The 19,450-nt window shown below is 38.2% G+C and overlaps 1 protein-coding gene across 2 annotated transcripts in view; it reads right to left on the bottom strand.

Annotated features, from left to right (window-relative positions):
• Nucleotides 1–19,450, bottom strand: part of LOC127414157 (thrombospondin-2-like) — a 30,454-nt gene that overhangs the window by 8,864 nt on the left and 2,140 nt on the right. For both annotated transcript variants that reach the window (XM_051651951.1, XM_051651950.1), the window contains 13 exons: nt 18,554–18,638; nt 15,809–16,002; nt 12,980–13,120; nt 12,764–12,857; nt 10,984–11,157; nt 8,611–8,787; nt 7,338–7,511; nt 6,116–6,243; nt 5,535–5,687; nt 2,514–2,732; nt 2,309–2,416; nt 1,751–1,910; nt 406–524 (listed from right to left, as the gene is read on the bottom strand). In XM_051651951.1, the coding sequence (XP_051507911.1) occupies nt 406–524; nt 1,751–1,910; nt 2,309–2,416; nt 2,514–2,732; nt 5,535–5,687; nt 6,116–6,243; nt 7,338–7,511; nt 8,611–8,787; nt 10,984–11,157; nt 12,764–12,857; nt 12,980–13,120; nt 15,809–16,002; nt 18,554–18,638 (1,926 nt within the window). The remainder of the gene's footprint in view (nt 1–405; nt 525–1,750; nt 1,911–2,308; nt 2,417–2,513; nt 2,733–5,534; nt 5,688–6,115; nt 6,244–7,337; nt 7,512–8,610; nt 8,788–10,983; nt 11,158–12,763; nt 12,858–12,979; nt 13,121–15,808; nt 16,003–18,553; nt 18,639–19,450) is intronic.

The raw sequence follows: 19,450 nt of genomic DNA, 5'->3' as shown, positions 1-19,450 counted from the left end.
AATCAAAATCTTCAGTATTTTGGTGTAAAATACAAATTCATCTATCACTTGGTAGAAGCTATACAAATTAGTCAGATGCCAGCATAGACTGGTTGTATGGCATGCCCTCATCCTCAAAAACTATGCAATCAAAAAAAGTATGACTATGACTACACTACATATGTCATGTTAAAAACATCATGTTTATAATTTAGCATATGGTTGGGCCTAAGCCATTCATGGTAATATTAAAACATTTCAATGTTTGATTTTTAGGCCGTACTTGTTTATTTTTGTATGATGCATTTGAACCAATGTCCAGTGTAAAATATGTGTCCTGAAGCAAAACCAGATGAGAACAACTTATCTAGAGGCTATGAATCATCCCATATTTGTGTACACCTGTGCTTTTGGAGTGTGTTGTACCTGGTCAGGGTTGTGCAGCATAGGGCAGTTATCACACTGGTCACCTACTCCATCCATATCTATGTCCTTCTGGTCACTGTTGTACATGTATGGGCAGTTATCGTGCTCATTCAGAACCTCTGCAAGACAACCAAATGGAGTGTTGTTCACATTATACAGTTAAAGAAGCCTGTTACTAGTGTGATAAATCCGCTAATATTCTGCCATTTTGAGATGAACATAGTGTGCATACAACCAATGTGTATATCCCAATCGCTAAAATTAAACTGTATTAGTCTATATAACATATACACTGATCAGCCACAACATTAAAACCACCTGCCTAATATTGTGTAGGTCCCCCTCGTGCCGCCAAAACAGCGCCAACCCGCATCTCGGAATAGCATTCTGAGATGATATTCTTCTCACCACAATTGTACGGAGTAGTTATCTGAGTTACCGTAGACTTTGTCAGTTCGAACCAGTCTGGCCATTTTCTGTTGAACTCTCTCATCAACAAGGCATTTCTGTCCACAGAACTGCTACTCATTGGATGTTTTTTGTTTTTGGCACCATTCGGAGTACATTCTAGGGACTGTTGTGTGTAATAATCCCAGGAGATCAGCAGTTACAGAAATACTCAAATCGGCCCATCTGGCACCAACAATTATCCATGCGATTATCTAATCAGCCAATCATGTGGCAGCAGTGCAGTGCATACAGTCAAGCAGATACAGGTCAGGAGCTTCAGCTAATGTTCACATCAACCATCAGAATGGGGGGAAAATGTGATCTCAGTCATTTGGAGCATGGCATGATTGTTGGTGCCAGATGGGCTGGTTTGAGAATTTCTGTAACTGCTGATCTCCTGGGATTTTCAAACACAACAGTCTCTAGAATTTACTCAGAATGGTGCCAAAAACAAAAAAAAATCCAGTGAGCAGCAGTTCCATGGATGGAAATGCCGTGTTGATGAGAGAGGTCAACAGAGAATGGCCAGACTGGTTTGAACTGACAAAGTCTACGGTGACTCAGATAACCGCTCTGTACAATTGTGGTGAGAAGAATAGTATCTCAGAATGCTATTTGGAGATGCGGGTTGGAGCTGTTTTGGCTGCACGAGGGGGACCTACACAATATTAGGCAGGTGGTTTTAATGTTGTGGCTGATCGGTGTATATATTTGTGCATTATATTAGCTTTTGGCCATCCCGCTGTTTAGTTTTCTGTATGGACATCAGCCATTAAAAAAACTTGTATCGGTCAACCACTGGGATCAACTATTGCAAGCTAGCCAGGTGTACTAACTTAAAATGAGTATTGTTTATTTGGTAGTTGTTAAGGAAACGCAGCTGGCAGTTTCTCACCATCTCCATCAATGTCTACAGAGCAGGCATCACCCTCGCCATTACCATCTGTATCAATTTGAGCAGGATTGTGCTCATATGGGCAATTATCACAACGATCTCCAACAAGGTCTTTATCGTAGTCAAATTGCCTGGGATTATACAGTAGAGGACAGTTGTCCTGGAGCACAAAAAATAAAATAAATAAATTAGGAGATACAGTATATGACCTTTGTGTAATTGCAGATTTTTTTTAAACAATAGAATTAAAGGAATATTTCACTTTAAAACAAACATTTTCATCATTTACTTAACCTCATGTTGTTCCAAACCCTTTTAACTTTCTTTAAAAAAACACACACAAAAGGAGATGTTAAGCAGAATGTTAGCCTCAGTCATCATTCACTTTATTACATCTCTTTTCCATACAACAAAAGTAAATTGTGACTGAGGATGTCAGTTCCTAACCTTCTGCCTAACATTTTTTTTTATTCCACAGAAAAAAGAAAGTCATATGGGTTTGGAACAACATGAATTTACATTTTTTGAATGAACTATCCCTTTAAGGATTTTGCCTACCCCCTCATCCAAGATTCCATCATTATCATCGTCTTTGTCACAGGCATCTCCTTCACCGTCTTTATCAAAGTCCTCTTGCCCTGAGTTTGGAAGGTTGGGACAATTGTCCTGCAACAGGCAAAGGGATTTTGTATTTATTTTTATAAGTTATCATACATTTTTATCTTGTAGCCAAGACTTGGAGACATGCAAGGACTTCAGTTACCTTCTTGCAGTGATAGGATTGGTTAGCTCCACACACCAGGTTCTGATTGGGCCAACCATCAAGGTCAGAGTCCTCACCACAAATTAGGCCGTCCCCAGCATAGCCGATTTTACACTCGCATTTATACATGGGGTCACTGAAGTGGCCGAGATAGATACACTCAGCAGACCTGTGACAGTTGTGGGTCTTGTCCATGCAGGGATTCTCTGGTTCACATACCTGCAGGGAGGAGAATGAACATCAGCAACACTCAATAGCACTTAGAGGTCGATTTTGCAGATTCCGATAACTAAGGTGGTGGGAAAGGCTGATAACTGATTAATCGGATGATAGTTTTTAAAATGTATTTATAGAATGTCCCAAAAAAAATCTTATTCTTTCCTTACTATGATGGGCACAGACAAAGAGTACTAAATGAATAAAATCCCAGATGCAGTTTATTGTTCAAACAAAATCCCCAAAATAACTACAAAAAAATTAAGATTTGGTGCAGAAAGTGGGACTTTTAAGTATATTCAAGCCCGAAAAACGGCATTTCTTGAAATTACAAAATGATGAAAAAACTATCTGCAACTATCGCAATAGATTTTTAACAATAACGAATGTTACAAAAAGCAAATATCGGCACCGATTAATCAATAAAACCGATGTATCGGTCTACTTCTAATAGCACTTTAACAAAAAGTAGATGTAGATAAAGTAGATGTTCAACAAAAAGTAGAGCACAAAAGGAGATGTTAGGTAGAATGTTAGCATCAGTCACCATTCACTTTTATTGTCTGGGAAAAAGATGCAATGAAAGTGAGTGGTGACTGCGACTGAACATTCTATGCCTTACATCTCTCCATTTGTGTTCCACAGAAGAAAAAAGTTCATACAGGTTTGAAATTACCTGAGGGTGAGTAACTGATGAAAAATTTTAAATTCTTTGGGTGAACTATCCCTTTGACTATGTGTTGAGACAAATTGTAGACTAAAACTGTGATAATTTTCAACCTATTGATGGTTTCAGAATTGTGCCGCTGGGCAGTTCATTTGAAAAGCCCTTGGATCTCAGCTGTGAAATATGACTGAGCTATGAGACAATTCCTTCAGCCCCTAAATTTACTACTCTAGCTCGCTGGATCAAAGCAAGTGAAACTGGAGATCAGTGACAAACCTATTAGTTGCGGATGTTATAAAACCTTTAAGAAGAACAACATGAGCTAGCTTTCCAAGAAATCTGCAAAACTGATTCATTAGGGAGTAATGGCAGACAGAACCTTGAGTGAGAGTATGATCTATATGGTTGGACACCACTATGAGGCACAGCAGTGGAGAGACTTTTTAATTTAGCAGACATACTTTGTCAAAAGTGGTCTCCAGAATACTTTCTAAAGAGACAATCTCCCTAAAGCAACCTGGGGATGAGTTTGACAATAGTACCTTTAGGTGGCAAGCCCAGATCTTCAACCAACAGATGAAAGCAGAACATTCTTTATGGGAAAGGATCTTGCATAGGGCAACACTAAAATTTAAAGGTAACGTGTGTATCTTCTGCCAGTGTTACCAAACGGAATTTCAAAAAGAATTACTGTTTTTCAAACAGGTTTCCAGAATGCTCTCAACATCTTCCACTGGTTAGCCTACACATAGTCCCGCCCCAAATTCATGTTATTGGTTAAGCCAATGTTGCTGTGTTGGGCTGATTGGGGTGTTGTTTTGATAGAAACATTCAAAACAGCACACACATTATAAAACGTAAAATCTAAAAACGTATCTTGACTCATAAATATTATGTGGCGTTTGAAACTAAACATTTGTATAAGGGCATTTGTCATAGTAGGAATGGGGCTTAGTACTTGCACATTGCCGATGCAAGCGTTTGGCAGAGGCTTGGTCTTAAAAGTTGTTTTATTTAACTGGCTAAAATTCCAGCTAAAATTTAGGGACCTTACTCAGTAAATATTGATATGCGATTAATTGTGATTAATTCAGTTAATCAATCGGCACATCATGTAATTAATTGGATTAGAAATTGTAATCGATTGACAGCCCTATTTATTATATATTATATTGTTCATTATTTTAATGATTATAATATAACAATTTGCCCCAGAGCCACAGTATTTATGCTTTTCAGGGAAGTCAACCTACAAATTGTTACTTATAGTTGTCTGCATATTTAGCTGGGATAGTAGAAAGTATTTAAACATAAAAATGGCACATTTCGCCTTTAAATGTTGTATTATAGCATTTCAGGAATTAGAACAAAACAATAAGACAGAATGTAGATGTTAGGAAGAATGAAAAATTCAGTCACCATTCAATTTCATTGTATGGAAAAAAAGATGAAAGTGAATGGTGACTAAGATTGAACATTCTGTCTTACATCTCCATTTGTGTTCCACGGACGAAAGGAAGTCATATGGATTCGGAACGACCTGAAGGTGACTAAATGATGACAGAATTTTCATTTTAGGGTTGGTAGGGATGCATGAACAAACAGAGCAATGTTTTGATAGTGCCATAAAACCACAGCATTTACGCTTTTCAGGGAAATCAACCCACAAATGGTTACTTATAGTTGTCTTTTCATATTAAGCTGGGATAGTAGAAAGTATTTATACATAAAAATTACACATTTCCCCTTTAGATGTTGTATTGTAGCATTTCAGCAATTCAAACAAAATAATCTGAAAGAATGTCAAAATATCACATATGTATTTTAGAGCATACTTATGCTTGTGGACTGTTTCCACTGGAACCAATTCCTAGCCCTGTGCCAGACTTCAAAAAAACACTGGTAAAGAAATGGAAAACTTTAACTTTGGCCTCCATGCAGTTTTCATTACTCTAAATGTCCCTACACCACCAGATCACATGACGAGGACAGCCGCACATGTGTTGAGTCTCACATATTCAAGATTCAGTCAGAACTGGTCAGATTCAGCCAGGCTAATGTGCATAAAATAGGAAACAAGCACAGTTTTGTACTTATGCAATAATTGATCCAATCTGTGTGAAGACAGCATAACTGACCTGTTTATTTTGCTTGGCAATCTCCACTCCCATTCCAAAGGGCTGATTGCCTTTGTATCGAGGAGGGCAAGGCAAGCAGTGGAACCCTGGGTCTGTGTTAATGCAGCGTTGGGATTCACCGACTTTTAAGCACAGATCAGGCACCAAGTCACACTATAAGATAGAAAAAACAAACAAAAAATCAGGTATGCTAAGACACATTTTTTAAATGACATATTGTTCATGGCTGTGTGTCAGTACCTGTTTTTTCAAGGGCTTGGTTTTATGAACTAGATTTGAAACTATTCCAGCACAGATCAAATTGGTACAGTGAGCTAAATGCTTAAGAATTTTTGCAAGTAAACTTAAGGCTTTGAGTGACAAACAATGGCCTAACCCTTTATTTTTACAATACACAACTGTCAATACTTTACTCATTCACTGGGTCTTGTTGGCTAAAAATCAGTGTATCAACAGAGTACAGTGAGGTCCATGGACTTTGCTTTCTGTGTTGAATTATGTGTAATGCAGTATACTGTTGCAATTGCTTGTCACACTGCTGATTGCATTATTTTTATATCCAGTCTCTTTCCTATTTGTACCTCATTTACATCCTCACAGAATGTTCCATTCCCACGGAAACCGACAGGACAGGGTCCGCACTCCCACGAGCCATCAGGGGCGCTGCTGCATTCTGCACCCCCAAAGCATGGGTTAGAAAGACAACCATCTGAGAGAGAAGAGAGTGAGAAGAGGGGAGAGACATTACAATTTATACTCATGCATTTCATACAGAGTTTTTTCATACAGGATTGGCGCTTAGTGCTTGCACATTGCCGATGCAAGTGTTAGGCAGAGGCTTCGTAACCGGCAAAAATTTTCTTCTTACTTTATTAAACTCTTAAAATATAACGTTTAGTGCCCAAAAAGGACATTTCATTGATCTAATGTTAGAAAAGTTATACATAATTTGCCAGTATAAGAAGGTCCATAAATGTACAGTACTATGCAAAAGTTCTAGGCAGTTGTGAAATATGTTGAGGGTGTTTTCATTTCAGTTCATTTGTATTTATCAATTAACTTCATATAAAGTGCAGTAAACATAAAAAAATATATAAATAAATCAGTATTTGGAGTGAACAACACATACCTTTAAAACAGCACCAATTCTCATAGATATACTTGCAGACAGTTTTTTTAAAGTTGTTGGCAGGTAGTCTGTTCCAAGCATCTTGGAAAACTTCTCACAGTTTTATCTATTTAGGCTATCTCAAATGCTTCTGTTACTTCATGTACAGTATTCCCAGATTGACCAACCCGATATCATGAGAAGTCGAACTAATTCTTACGAGATGGCTAATTCGAATGAAATCATATGAGGTCATTCGTATGAATAGCATGTTTTGAAGTGGAAAGTGTATGTTATGCATGACATTAGAAAGGAATTGTTGCGTTTTAGAAAGAAACAAGGGAGAATCACCAGATTGGCTGTTGTAAAACTTGTACAAACTTATACAACTCATACGACCCAACTTTTTGTGATAGTGTGTTGGACTGACTTAATGATGGTGAGATCTGTGGGGGCATATCATCTGTTGCGTGACTCCTTATTCTACTTCTATTCTCTTCTAAATCTAAAATTTTACCATTGACGCAGTAAAGCAGAAGATATAAAATAACCATCTTAAGACAAATGTTCCTGTGAGACATCTAATGTGAGACTTGCACAATACTGTATGTAAGGCAAAAGGTAAACAATGACATGAAAAGAGATCACAAGACACTCAGAGAGTGAGCTATGAAAAGTGTCTGCTGGTAACATACCCACAGGGCAGTCCTGTTTGTTGCACGCTTCAGTGTCCTGAGAGTCTCCTGGGCATTTCTTGCCGCCATATTGTGGTCGAGGGCTGTTACACACATGTGTTCGAGTCCTTGTTCCTCCCCCACAGGTGGCAGAGCAAATCGCCCAAGGAGACCATGGGCCCCAGGCTCCATCAACTACAAGAAGATGTGATCATCTCAAATGGAAAGTTTGTGTATACAAATGATTTATGATTATATTCCAGGTTACGTCACGTTATGCAAATAGGTCTAATATAGTCTCAGCCTCAGGCTACATGCCCATGGACCACCCACAGTCCATTCACTGACTGTCTGATGCATACTGCACACAAAAATGGCGAGAGTTGGCTGAAATCATCTGTTACATTCTGACTGGCTCATATTTACAAGGTACCAAGTTGATATATTGACTGCTTTTGAGTAAGAACTAATCACTGGATTTAACAAAGTTTGCCAGGTTATGGCACCAAATCTTTGAAATACTGTATGTATAAAAATGGGTTTTGTTTGAGGCAATTAGTGGCGAGTAAACTAGGAATTCACAAGCAGAACTGTAAATTCCACTATTTCATTTTCTGTTTGTGAAATAATCATTACTTATTCACTTTGGCCAAATGTTAAATTTTCACTAAATCGTCATATTTTATTAAGGAGTGGTGGTGGTGTAGTGGACTAAAGCACTGAACTGGTAAGCAAAAGGTTGTTGTTTCAATCCCCACAGCCACCACCATTGTGTCCTTGAGCAAGGCACTTAACTCCAGGTTGCTCCAGGGGGATTGTTCCTGTAATAAGGGCACTGTAAGTCGCTTTGGATAAAAGCGTCTGCCAAATGCATAAATGTAAATGTAAATATTTTTCTGTACAGCTGGTCCCAGACTGACACTGTTTTGCCATTTTTTGAATTTGTTTTTTCCATGCATTTCTATTCCTGTAGTTCAATTATTTCAGATGTAACTACTTCTAAACAGCATGTAAAAAGCAAACTGTAATTGGCCGCTTCATATGCCAATATGTTTCTTCCTGTCTAAACTGGCAGTTCTTGGCCAGAATAAGCTGCAAATTGGGCAAGACTTCATGCTGATAGTCAGAAGTATGGCAATGCAAGGAAAGTTCTAATATTTCAGTAGGAAAAATGCATAAATGTGATGTGATTATATTAACACACGGGCTTAAAGTTAAGTGAAATGATGCCAACAGTCATAATTCATGTAAAAATAATCAACTTAAAGAGAACTGTATGGCTCACAGCACTCACTTGGACAGGGTTTGGCTTCACACTTTTGCGTCTCTCTCCCACTGCCCTCACAGTCCTTTCCTCCCAGCTGAGGTACGGGGGCGTTACAGTGGCGAATACGTGTGATCTGCCCTTCTCCACACGTCACCGAGCATGAAGACCAGGGAGACCACAAACTCCAACCACCATCTTGACGGACTATGATAAAAGACAGGGAGTTGGCATGTCTATTAAAGTCATATGCACTGGCTTACATAAGACAGCAAACATACCCAAAACAATGACATCTTTCGTTTGCAATAGTAAGTCCAGAGGCATGAAGTCCAGGAATGGCATAGCGAGACTCCCAATGAACTCCATGAAACAATGACCTCCTGACCCACAATTCTGGACATACCACCCCCTAGCCTTTCTGATTGTCAGACCTTGTGGAACATGTCCATATTGTCGTTAATGTGATGAACCTGTGGTAACAAGTTGAGGGGAACTTCATACATTCATTTGGGAACAGTTAGCTAAAAGTACTTTGTTGGGCAATTGTATATGTAAAAACAACTGGAAGTTTTCATGGATGAGTACTTAAGGATATTTTTAGAGTGGTAACTGTAACACAGGCCTATCAAAGGCAGTCTGTCAATTTCTGTCCAAGACACCAGCTGGTAACATTTGTCAGTTATAAAAAAAAAAAAAACATTTGAGTCAGTTGTAAGCCAGAGTTAGCAGAGCGATCCTGCATTGGTACACCACAAAGAGCCAGATGATGTTCATTAAAACCTCGCTGAGAATGGGTGATGAATAGCAGTTCACTCCCCTCATTGAGGGAAAGGAGTTTATCTATTAGCGCACGCTTCGTAAATATTTACAACAGTTGAGGAAAAAAACAGCCATGATGTTACTAAGTCTTCCGATTCCCTTAAAATTTAATCAGTATCATGTTCTGTTGCATTCCTCAAGGGAATGAAAATCAGAGATTTTTAGTGGATATGGCCTATTTTAAAAGTTCATAAACTGAACATTAGAAAACACCACTAAAAACAAGCAATTTCTCAAAGACCCTAGCTGGAAATAAACTGAGAGCTAGAGTCTGGGTGAACTGGTTTAACTAGTTCTTTTTCTTCTAATTTTTATTGTTTCATTAAAACATTTTATTTTATTGATATGATTTGACTTTTTTTATTATTATTATTTTTATGTATTTGATTATTTAACAGCTGGCACGCTCAGTTGAGATCTGCACAGAACCGATAAACAGTGATAACCGCCAGCATCCCGGTTAGAAATACTGTGTGAAATGATGTCATTCTGATGTGTGCCAAAATATTCTCACGACAGAGTGGCGGCTGCAGTTGCACAAACTAAAAGATGGGAAAAGACTTGATGACAACACAGTGTAACGCTCATTGGCTTAGAATGACTGTAATGTGTTTACTCTTTTCTAAAATGTTAGTCCGTTATTTCTAATATTGTTTGTGTGTGTGTTTTAAACCGTCCTAAAATGTAGGATGACCTGACATAAACTACTGTACATAATGAGGACATTCCAAATGACCCTGTAAATCAAATGAACTAAACAATGTTTTAATGAAATTGTAAAAATGCCAAAAGGGTTTTGTGAGGGTTAGGTTCAGGATTAGGAGACATAAAATATAATTAGCTCAGTGTGTGTGTGCATACAGTACGTGTATGTGAATCATGTGTGATCATTCATGTCTACACTCGGACAGTGCCATCTTTGTATAGGCTATGTGACTTTAACCCTATTAAAACTTTAATAATAATTAAACAAAAATGAATGGAAAAGGGGAAATTAAATTAATCTTGTAAAAACAATGGTATTTCAATTGCATTGCGTCCATTTCAACAACAAAATATATGAATGTTACAAACGTAGCTTGATGGTCCACTACAATAAGTTAGAATTGTCCAAACTGACAACTCTTTTTTGACTGCCGAATCTTGTCTACTTTCAAGGCGAGGAATTTGACATCTCAAACGAGCCTAATATGACAACTGCATTTGAGACCTCACTCTTCTCTTGCTACACTCTTTCAAACACACACCCTTTCAGATGAGAACATTACTTTTATTATTACAGTGATCGCTGATGCTCTGATACACCTAGAAACAAAACAAAGAGAGAAAAAATGCACTTGCAGTTAGAAGGTGAAGATGTGTAACGGAGCACATTTCTAAAGACCACAAGAAGCAGGGTTTAAAATCATTACCACTCAAACAGCTGTTATGTGGTTTACTTCGTAGATCTGCTTTTAAGGCTTTATGGACAAAACAGACAAGAAAACTGCCTCCAGGAAAAGCCATCAAAATCATTAGATGAACAAATGGCAGGTGTTTAGAGAAAGTATTTCAAGAAAACGGTAAATACAGCTGTCTCACCACGACTGTCGCATTTTCCCAGGCTGCACCGGCGGGTCTGGATGGAGGGGCCGCTGCAGGGGTTACTTGTGGCATCACATGACCTGCCTCTTTGCTGGGTGCCTGTCCCACATGTGACGGTACACTCCGTCCATTCAGACCAAGGGGACCAGCCATCATCCTCGCTGTCTTTAGCTGTGCGTACACAAACACACAAGCACATTTAGTGCTGGCGACGTGAACTCAATTCAAACCTCGTTTTGACCCCACCACCACCACGCCCATCAGGGTGCTCCTCATGGCTAGTATATTTAAAGAGCAAAAGCAATATTGCTCTTTGTCTCTGATGTTTTGGAGCAGAAGTTAAACATGACATCATCTTTCTCAGGCCACTTCAGAGCATGGGAACTTAAAGTGATGTTTGTTACTCACGGTTAATAAAACTGTGCGGTTGGCAAACAATAACAGTTCTGTATCATTAAAACTTGTATAAGTATTCAATAGAATTCTAGCTTGTTTATGCATGTACGTATGACACTATTTGCAACAGAAACGACTGACAATACGTGGCGACACAACGTCTTGGGATTGCCTATGTGGGATGTTCGGAAGCTGCAGGTCATCCTAAAATGTTGACTAACTGTACCATGTTCCAATTAACTGTAAGCTTGAGAATATGCTACAGCACCAGTAAACTGGGTGAAAAACTTTATTTTTAAAAGAAATATATGGATAGAAACATTGAATTAGCATTTTTACTATATTCAAAACATTTAAAAAATATATTATTTAAATTAGAGCTGGGTATTGATACAGATTTTCTGATTCATTTTGATTCTGATTCACAAGCTCTTGATTTGATATGATTGAATTGATTCATTGGGTATATTTAAATTATAATGTCCATTTTGTTTACATATGAAATTACTTCTCTCTCAGCTAATACTGTTAATTACACAGGGGACCTTCTAACTTGGTACATTACAAAAATATAAATTTAACACATTTTATTTTACCATTAGCTTTTCATCAATTTGGTCACATTCAAATTGTTTATTGTTTATGTAACGGGAGCCAGCTGGTACGTGATAACTGTGCGGTATGTGTAAACCTCACTCCCCTGGCCTCAAGAGGCACACTAGCGACTGAAGATAGAGGCTGTAGCCCCCTCGTTACCAAGCCTGCCTCCCATTACGGCTGACACCGGTTCGAATCCCACTCTGAGCAGGTCGCGCAGGACCAGTTACCGTGGTGGCATGACCCAGATGGGAGTGAGGTTTGGGGGGGGGGGGGGTTGAGTGTCACGGGAGAAAGCTGGTACGTGATAGCTGTGCAGTACGTGTAAACCTCACTCCCTTGGCATCAAGAGGCACACTACCGACTGATGCTGTAGCCTTTAGCCTCCTTGTTAGTGCGCTCGCCTCCCATGCCGGCTGATGCTAAGAGCGGGTCGAGCATGACCGGTTACATTTACACGCATAATTTGTACTATTAAAGGAAGTCAATTCACATTTGTAAGTATTGTGAAAACAATACCAACAAGTATTTGTGAAAAAATAATTTTATTTCAAACAGACTAAGGAAAAAAGTGCTGCAGTAGCTATGCAGTGCGTCAAAAGTGCCAGAACACTCAACTGTCAGCACTTCATTGGGTGCTATCAGTGTAGAGAGCTTTGTTAATTATAATTGCAGCAATTATGTTTTTATGCTTTGTGACGTACCACTCGCATCCAGTGTAGACATGGTGTGACAAAGAGAGAGTCTGTGTGCATTTCAGAAACATATCAGAAACATTACTCACGCAGGCACACTGGACAGCATTCTCCATCCAGGAAAGTGGGGCTGGCACAGGCTACTGGAGGACATGTGATTTGATGGCACACAATCTTTGATTCCTGCAGAATAAAGCCATAAAGCAAAAAAAAAACAAACAAAAAAAACCAGACTATTTAAAACAAAAAGCAGATTGCTAATCGATCTTTCTCATCCATCCATCTCACGCCACAGTTCTTCCTACCTGACAGGTACACTTTGTACAGCTGTCCACAACCCAGTCCTCCTTATTCTCAAATAGTCGGCCGTCTTGCCAGCACATGCGCTTGTCTTTGATGTTCTTCATATTTCCCAGAACCTCCTTCATCACCGTGTTCTCCTCAGTCTAACCGACAGATGCACAGCAAGACAGAAAGATGGACAAATGCATAAGGTCAAAAGGAGAAAATATTCCTATCAATGTCTTCCACATGCATAGATAACATAAATAGATCTGATTTAAACTCAAATGATATGGAAAATAATGAATGAGTTATTCAATAGCAATATCCTTGCCCTTTAACAAAAGGAGGCTCTGGCAGTAGGAATCTGGTATGATATTCTCATTGTGACCTCTGACCAAAGAACTCTGGCACATGTCTGGATGGTAACCCCTGAGCTCCAAAATTCTGATGCTTGTTCACTACAGCTTATGATCACCTGAGGAAAATTATGAGGAGCCTTGAAAACTGCAGCTCTTAAAGATTTCAATGCATATTATCAACAGTCAGTCATCATGATAAAATGACGCAAAAAAGTCTCCACAAGTGACTTTTGAATGTAATGTCAATTATATTCAACTACAATCAGGGCTGTTTCTGACCATTTTGGCACCCTAGGCGGGATCCCCGTTGGTGCCCGCGGAAGGGGTGGAGATTGGGCTAATGTAGCGCTGGCATCCTCATTGGTGACCCTAGGTGACCTTTAAACACCTATGCCTAGAAACAGCCCTGACTACAATAAAGCTAGAATGGTAAAATTGTATGTCTATTTTCAGACTTTAAGTAAGTAACTGTCTTTGTTACCTGTAGTTTCAATTCACATGTTTTTTTTGTTTTTTTTTTCAAGATGGTAAAAAAAACCCAAATACATTTATGGATTGATTACTTCATTATATGATTGATTATAGGACAACTCCATTCTACTAGGGCTGGATACTGGCAACTACTGCAAATGGTTCTTCATGCTGCCGCAGGACTCCAAATAAACACAATGAACCTTGTCAATCTCGCAAGAATTTTGCAAAACAAGGGCTACCATCTAGACTAGGGCTCAGCATCGCCAAGCATCTCAGTATAGGATACTTATCGCAATACATAAGCCACAATTCAATATATCACAGTGCATCACAATATCTTAATTCAATTTCGACTGAGAAATACCCAGTGTGTCCATGAAAGAAATAGGGAATGTGTAGATTCAGTTTTAATCAGTTTCATGCTCTGACTACACTGAGAAATGCTGGTCTCAGAGTTTGCGCCTATTTTGTCGACCTGCTTCTTCATTATTGAACTGTTGGGCATGATATGAACAAACAAACAAATTAATAAAAATATTGATACAGAGATCTAAAGTATCAATACAATATCATGTGAAAGAGTATTTGCAAGATATTGATATATGATTGTATCTGCAAAACCCTATTCTAGACATGATCAGAACTTTGGCAACACCTTTAGCCCAAAAAACTATAGTATTACCTAAAGAATTACACTTAACTCTCCAATTTGTATTTGTGGAAAAGAGTAGAGTTGAGAAAGAAGAAACAGACAGAATGTGGAGAAAAAGTGTAAAGGAGGAAAAGGAGAAAAATGGAAACATTACTTCATTATTAACTATTGAAGCACACTAAATATATACAACAGCAGAAAGGAAAAGCAAAACATGAGTCAGTGTGTTCTGATGAATTAATGTGTTTGTATATGTGAAAACACAATACATAGGTAGTAGCTGTGAGTGTAAGGCTGTGAAACAGAACACCACACGGTCTGGAAGAGCCTCTGGGACCTGCAGCATCCAGCGGCTAGATTTCCCAGAGATTATGCCCAGACTCCCTCATCGCTGGGAAGCTCCCAGTGGAGGATTAAGAGGCTGTTTAAACACTGCCAGACACGACTCTGTTCCTATTCACACTTCCTATCTCCCTCTAAAACAAGCCATAAAACCCAGGCCCACATCTTCACGTTTTCCACTGCCTCTTTTTCCTTTAATGGTTCTATTTAGACTACAAGAGCTTTACTTTTTCAATCTGAAGCAGCAAGATCAAATATTTAATCTGTAGTAAAATTCTCAAAATGACAGATTGGCCAACCAACCCATGAACAGTTGGCTTTATAAAATAAAATTTTAATTTCAGATCAACAAAATATACACACATGCCAACACAGCAAGGCTTTAATTACATTATATGCATCTATTTTGTCATTAAGCGTTGTTTGTGAATGAAAGGCGATATAGGTAGGATATACTGTATAATGTTTTGCTCACAAAATGTGGGCTGCTCTATGTCATGCCCAAGTTCTATGTAGTATGAAGGAAAATACTTCATGTTCTGTTTGAGGTCTGAGGCCATTTTAATAGCTCGAAGGATACACTTAGCATTTAAATATCAGGTTGATACATCATGACTTTTCCTTATCTTACGAGCCGGGATTAGAACAAAATTTAACATTGAAAACTTGCTTCAATTGTCCTGCGTGAAAATTGTTACATTTGTGTTTGGGGTCTCAAAGAGTCCAGATGTCTTTTGTGCTTTTCTGTGGTACACAAAAGGAGATTTTAGGCAGAATGTTAGTCTCAGTCACCATTCACTTCCATTGCATCTTTTTTCCATTCAATGAAAGTAAATAGTGACTGTCTCTAACATTCTGCCTAACAACTACTTTTGTGTTCCATGGAAGAAAGAAAGTCATAAGAGCTTGGAACATCATGAGGGTGAGTACATGATGACAGAAATTTCATTTTAGGACGAACTAACACTTTACTGACCAGGGAATGTGATGATAAAGAAATCACTAAGTATAAACAACTTTACCACTTTTTGTAAGCCATCGATGAGATTGCCCACGACGATACGTAGACCTTTGAGCTCATGGAACATGGTGCTGAGCTCCTCGCAGGAGCGCTCACACATATCCGATGCCAGTTTCTCCTTCTGCCCAATGAAGTTGGTCATGGCCGTACTGACAGACACGGTCTCTGTACTCTCATTTACCACACTGACTTCCTCTGAGAGAGAAAAAAAAGTAGTGGGTTATTGTCAATGGTAGTTTAATGTAGTTTAATTGTGTTTATTACTACACTTGGGGAAATGAAGAAGCTTCTCTCACGCACTCATAAACGTACAAAGCACAGCCATGGCAAAAGTCGTGATTTCACTGTTAAGTAACTTTTATTTTGGGCTGTTTCTCACCAAAACCTGTTGTGTGCCTTAAAGACTTGGGATATGACGTACGAGTCGTATGGGCTACATTTATTACACTTTTTTAAGCTTCAAAGTGAATCCATATCAACTGCCATTGTATTGAAATTAAACGAGACATCCTTAAAAATTACTACTTTGCATTCCACAAAAGAAAGTCATATGGGGTTGGAACTACATGACGTTGAGTTAATGATGACAACATTTTCATTTTTGGGTGAATTATTCCTTTAAGAACTGAGCCTATTTAAAAAAGATAAACAGCTAGCAAACAGACTTTAAATTGTAATCTGGTGGTACAAGTTCAGCTTTAGAGGGGTCATGTTAGCATTTATGATAAAAATACAACAGCATATAGGATACATGGATTATAAATAATGGATTATAAAAAAATATAAAAAACCCAACAAATCTGTGGTGGATATTCCACACCCTAAAGTACATCATTCTTTCACAATATCTCACCCTTCTGACTTACGTGTAATAAATGTGCAGAAGCTACTCAGAAGTAACATTAAATGAAGACAGTGATTTTTGAAGGCATGTCTTCAATAAAAAAAAAAAAAAAAAGGGGGGTGTTGGGGATACGCAACAGCAGAGGAATGCTGTATATTATGCCAAAACTCCCATTAGATATCTGCAGCCATTTTGGGGTCATTTGTGTAAATTTTCCACAGATTAATGGAAGGCAGGAGACACTAAATCAAGGAAGCCATGTTGTTACCTCCAGAGGTCCCTCTGAGGTTCATGCAGACTTCGCCATTTTTAAAGAGACTGCTGAACTCGTTCAAATCTCAGGAGGGTTTCAGTCATTGCTGGGAAAATAAGTGTGTGTGCATGCTTGTCTGTTTCAATGACTTTCTAGGCAGGCTTTTGTGCAGTTCAGATGAGCTTTTATTTAATAATACGTGGCACTCTTAAACTGGGGCACTCGTGAGTTTATTGGGACCAATGCACTGGCATCCTAACTTTTGGCATGCATCCGTGTTGGCATGCATTTATTTTCCAGAGGGAAATGGAAGCCTTTTTTGACTGCACATATCCTTTGCATACTTTTTCAGCTATTATAAAAAGGAACAGCCATGCTTAGCTACACCCGCACAGCTTATACAAGGCTTAATTTTTTGTCATACTCTAAAATGACTAATTTCAGCACAAAATGAAATCAGCTTTAGGGATGAGATTATTCACTGATCAAACAGACTATATCAGCACCGCAACCAGGAAACCAATGGGCAGAACCATGGGAACAGGTCAGCCCCACCAACCAATCATAATCGCACCCATTGTATGTGTATTAAATAATGTGAGTATGTACACTACCGTTCAAAAGTTTAGGGTCACTTACTCATTCTTTATTTTAATTTTTTTTTTCTTCACATTTTAGAATAATAGTAAAGTCATCACAACTATGGAATAATAGAAATGAAAATATGGGAATTATGTTGTGACTAAAAAAAATCCAAATTAAATCAAAACTATGTTATATTTTAGCATCTTCAAAGTGGCCACACTTTGTCTAGAATTTGCAGAAATGTACTCTTGGCATTTTCTCAATGAACTTCTTGAGGTATCACCCTGGGATGCTTTTTAAACAGTATTGAAGGAGTTTCCATCAATATGCTGGGCACTTAGTGGCTGCTTTTCTTAATTATTCGAAGTCATTCATTTCAAAAATGATTGTTTTTTATTTTTATAAAATTTTAGTTTTGTAATTAAATAAATTAAAATGGTTGCACAATTATATTTTTGTCTACAAAACTAATTTCAAACATTTAAGCATACGCCTTCAGATCAAAACATTTTTAAGATCATGAGAAACATTTCAGGCAAGTGACCCCAAACTTTTGAATGGTAGTGTACTTCTACCATTTTTTCCACCTTCCTTAACACCATGACATATATGTATGTTAGCATGACAACCTATCCTCTTTATGGCATGTGCACATTGCTTGACCCTTATACTACCAAACTAACACAAGCATTTCCAGTAAACATGATGTAATATGGTCAGAAATTTCCACAGCCCTGATCTGCAGATTCCATGACCCACTTAGGTGAAAGCCAAAAGAGCAGCAAATGAAAACGGAATCCAACGGAAAACATACCAACCCTCTTAAAACAAATTTGATCATGAACTGCAGAGAGTGAATCCTATAGAGCTTTTGCAACCTGGGGTGTTCAAAAGTCTAGGCATTATGAGAGCATAATCTGATCCCTGAAACACTACTCTTATGCAAAAACAAGTCAGAGTTCATGAAAGTAGACACTGAAGGTAAACTTTCTTGAGCTCTTCCACAAAACATCTGTGGTTTTCCCATGCTAAACATATCATAGGAGATATTAATGAATTCTTACCAGGTCTGGCGATCTCACAACCTTTTTGTCTCAGGATAATCTCTATTGGGGTGTCAAAAAGGAACTGTACATTCTGTAGTAAACCCTGTGAGATTACATAGAGATTATAACTTCAACAGTCAATTGCAAGGCCAAACTTACTATATTCATGATCATTTTCTTCATTCAGATTAAAAACACCATAGCATATCAAGGCTGAATCAGTAGTAATCTGGTCATGGTTCTATCAGATTTAAAAGTCCTTAGGGAGCATGATGACTTCTACTTAAATGAATGCAATAAATAAGTTAACCTATTAATTTTGGCCATGATTAGCTTCCATTGTACATTTGTATGACTGCATTTGCTGTTAAAAGTGGTAACTTACAATTGTTACCTTAAGGAGATATTTCTACCAGATCTAACCCTTAAAAAGTTGTTTTATTGGTATAAGCAAATTGCAGTGTATCTCAACCAGGGGCCAGGGGCCCACAAGGGGGCCTCAGCAAACTTCCAAGTGGGCCTCAAGATGACTAAATTATTTTAAATTAGTTATATTAAAATGCGATAATTCATTGAAATGCTTAAATGAGCTAAAATCCTGAAAAACCTAGAATCATCAAATAAATTGTAATATTTAGGACACTCCTTGTTTTGAATATTGCTTCAAATCTTGTGGGGAGGGGTAGAGGAGGGCTCAGTGTCAGAAAGGATTGCAGTCACTGACCTAAAGTTACCACATGAGCCACACTGTTTACACTGAAAAAATGGTAACCTAAAAATGTACTTCATGTGGTAACATTTTTCAAGCATCAGTGAATCAACCCGAATACAGGTTACACCAACAAAACAAATTTTAAGGCTTAAATCAGGTAGAAATAGTTTCTTAAGGTAACAACTGCAGGTAAGGACTTTTTA

Source organism: Myxocyprinus asiaticus, chromosome 23 (genome assembly GCF_019703515.2).
Source record: "Myxocyprinus asiaticus isolate MX2 ecotype Aquarium Trade chromosome 23, UBuf_Myxa_2, whole genome shotgun sequence".
NCBI lineage: Eukaryota > Metazoa > Chordata > Actinopteri > Cypriniformes > Catostomidae > Myxocyprinus > Myxocyprinus asiaticus.
This window is presented reverse-complemented; position numbering and strand designations above follow the sequence as displayed.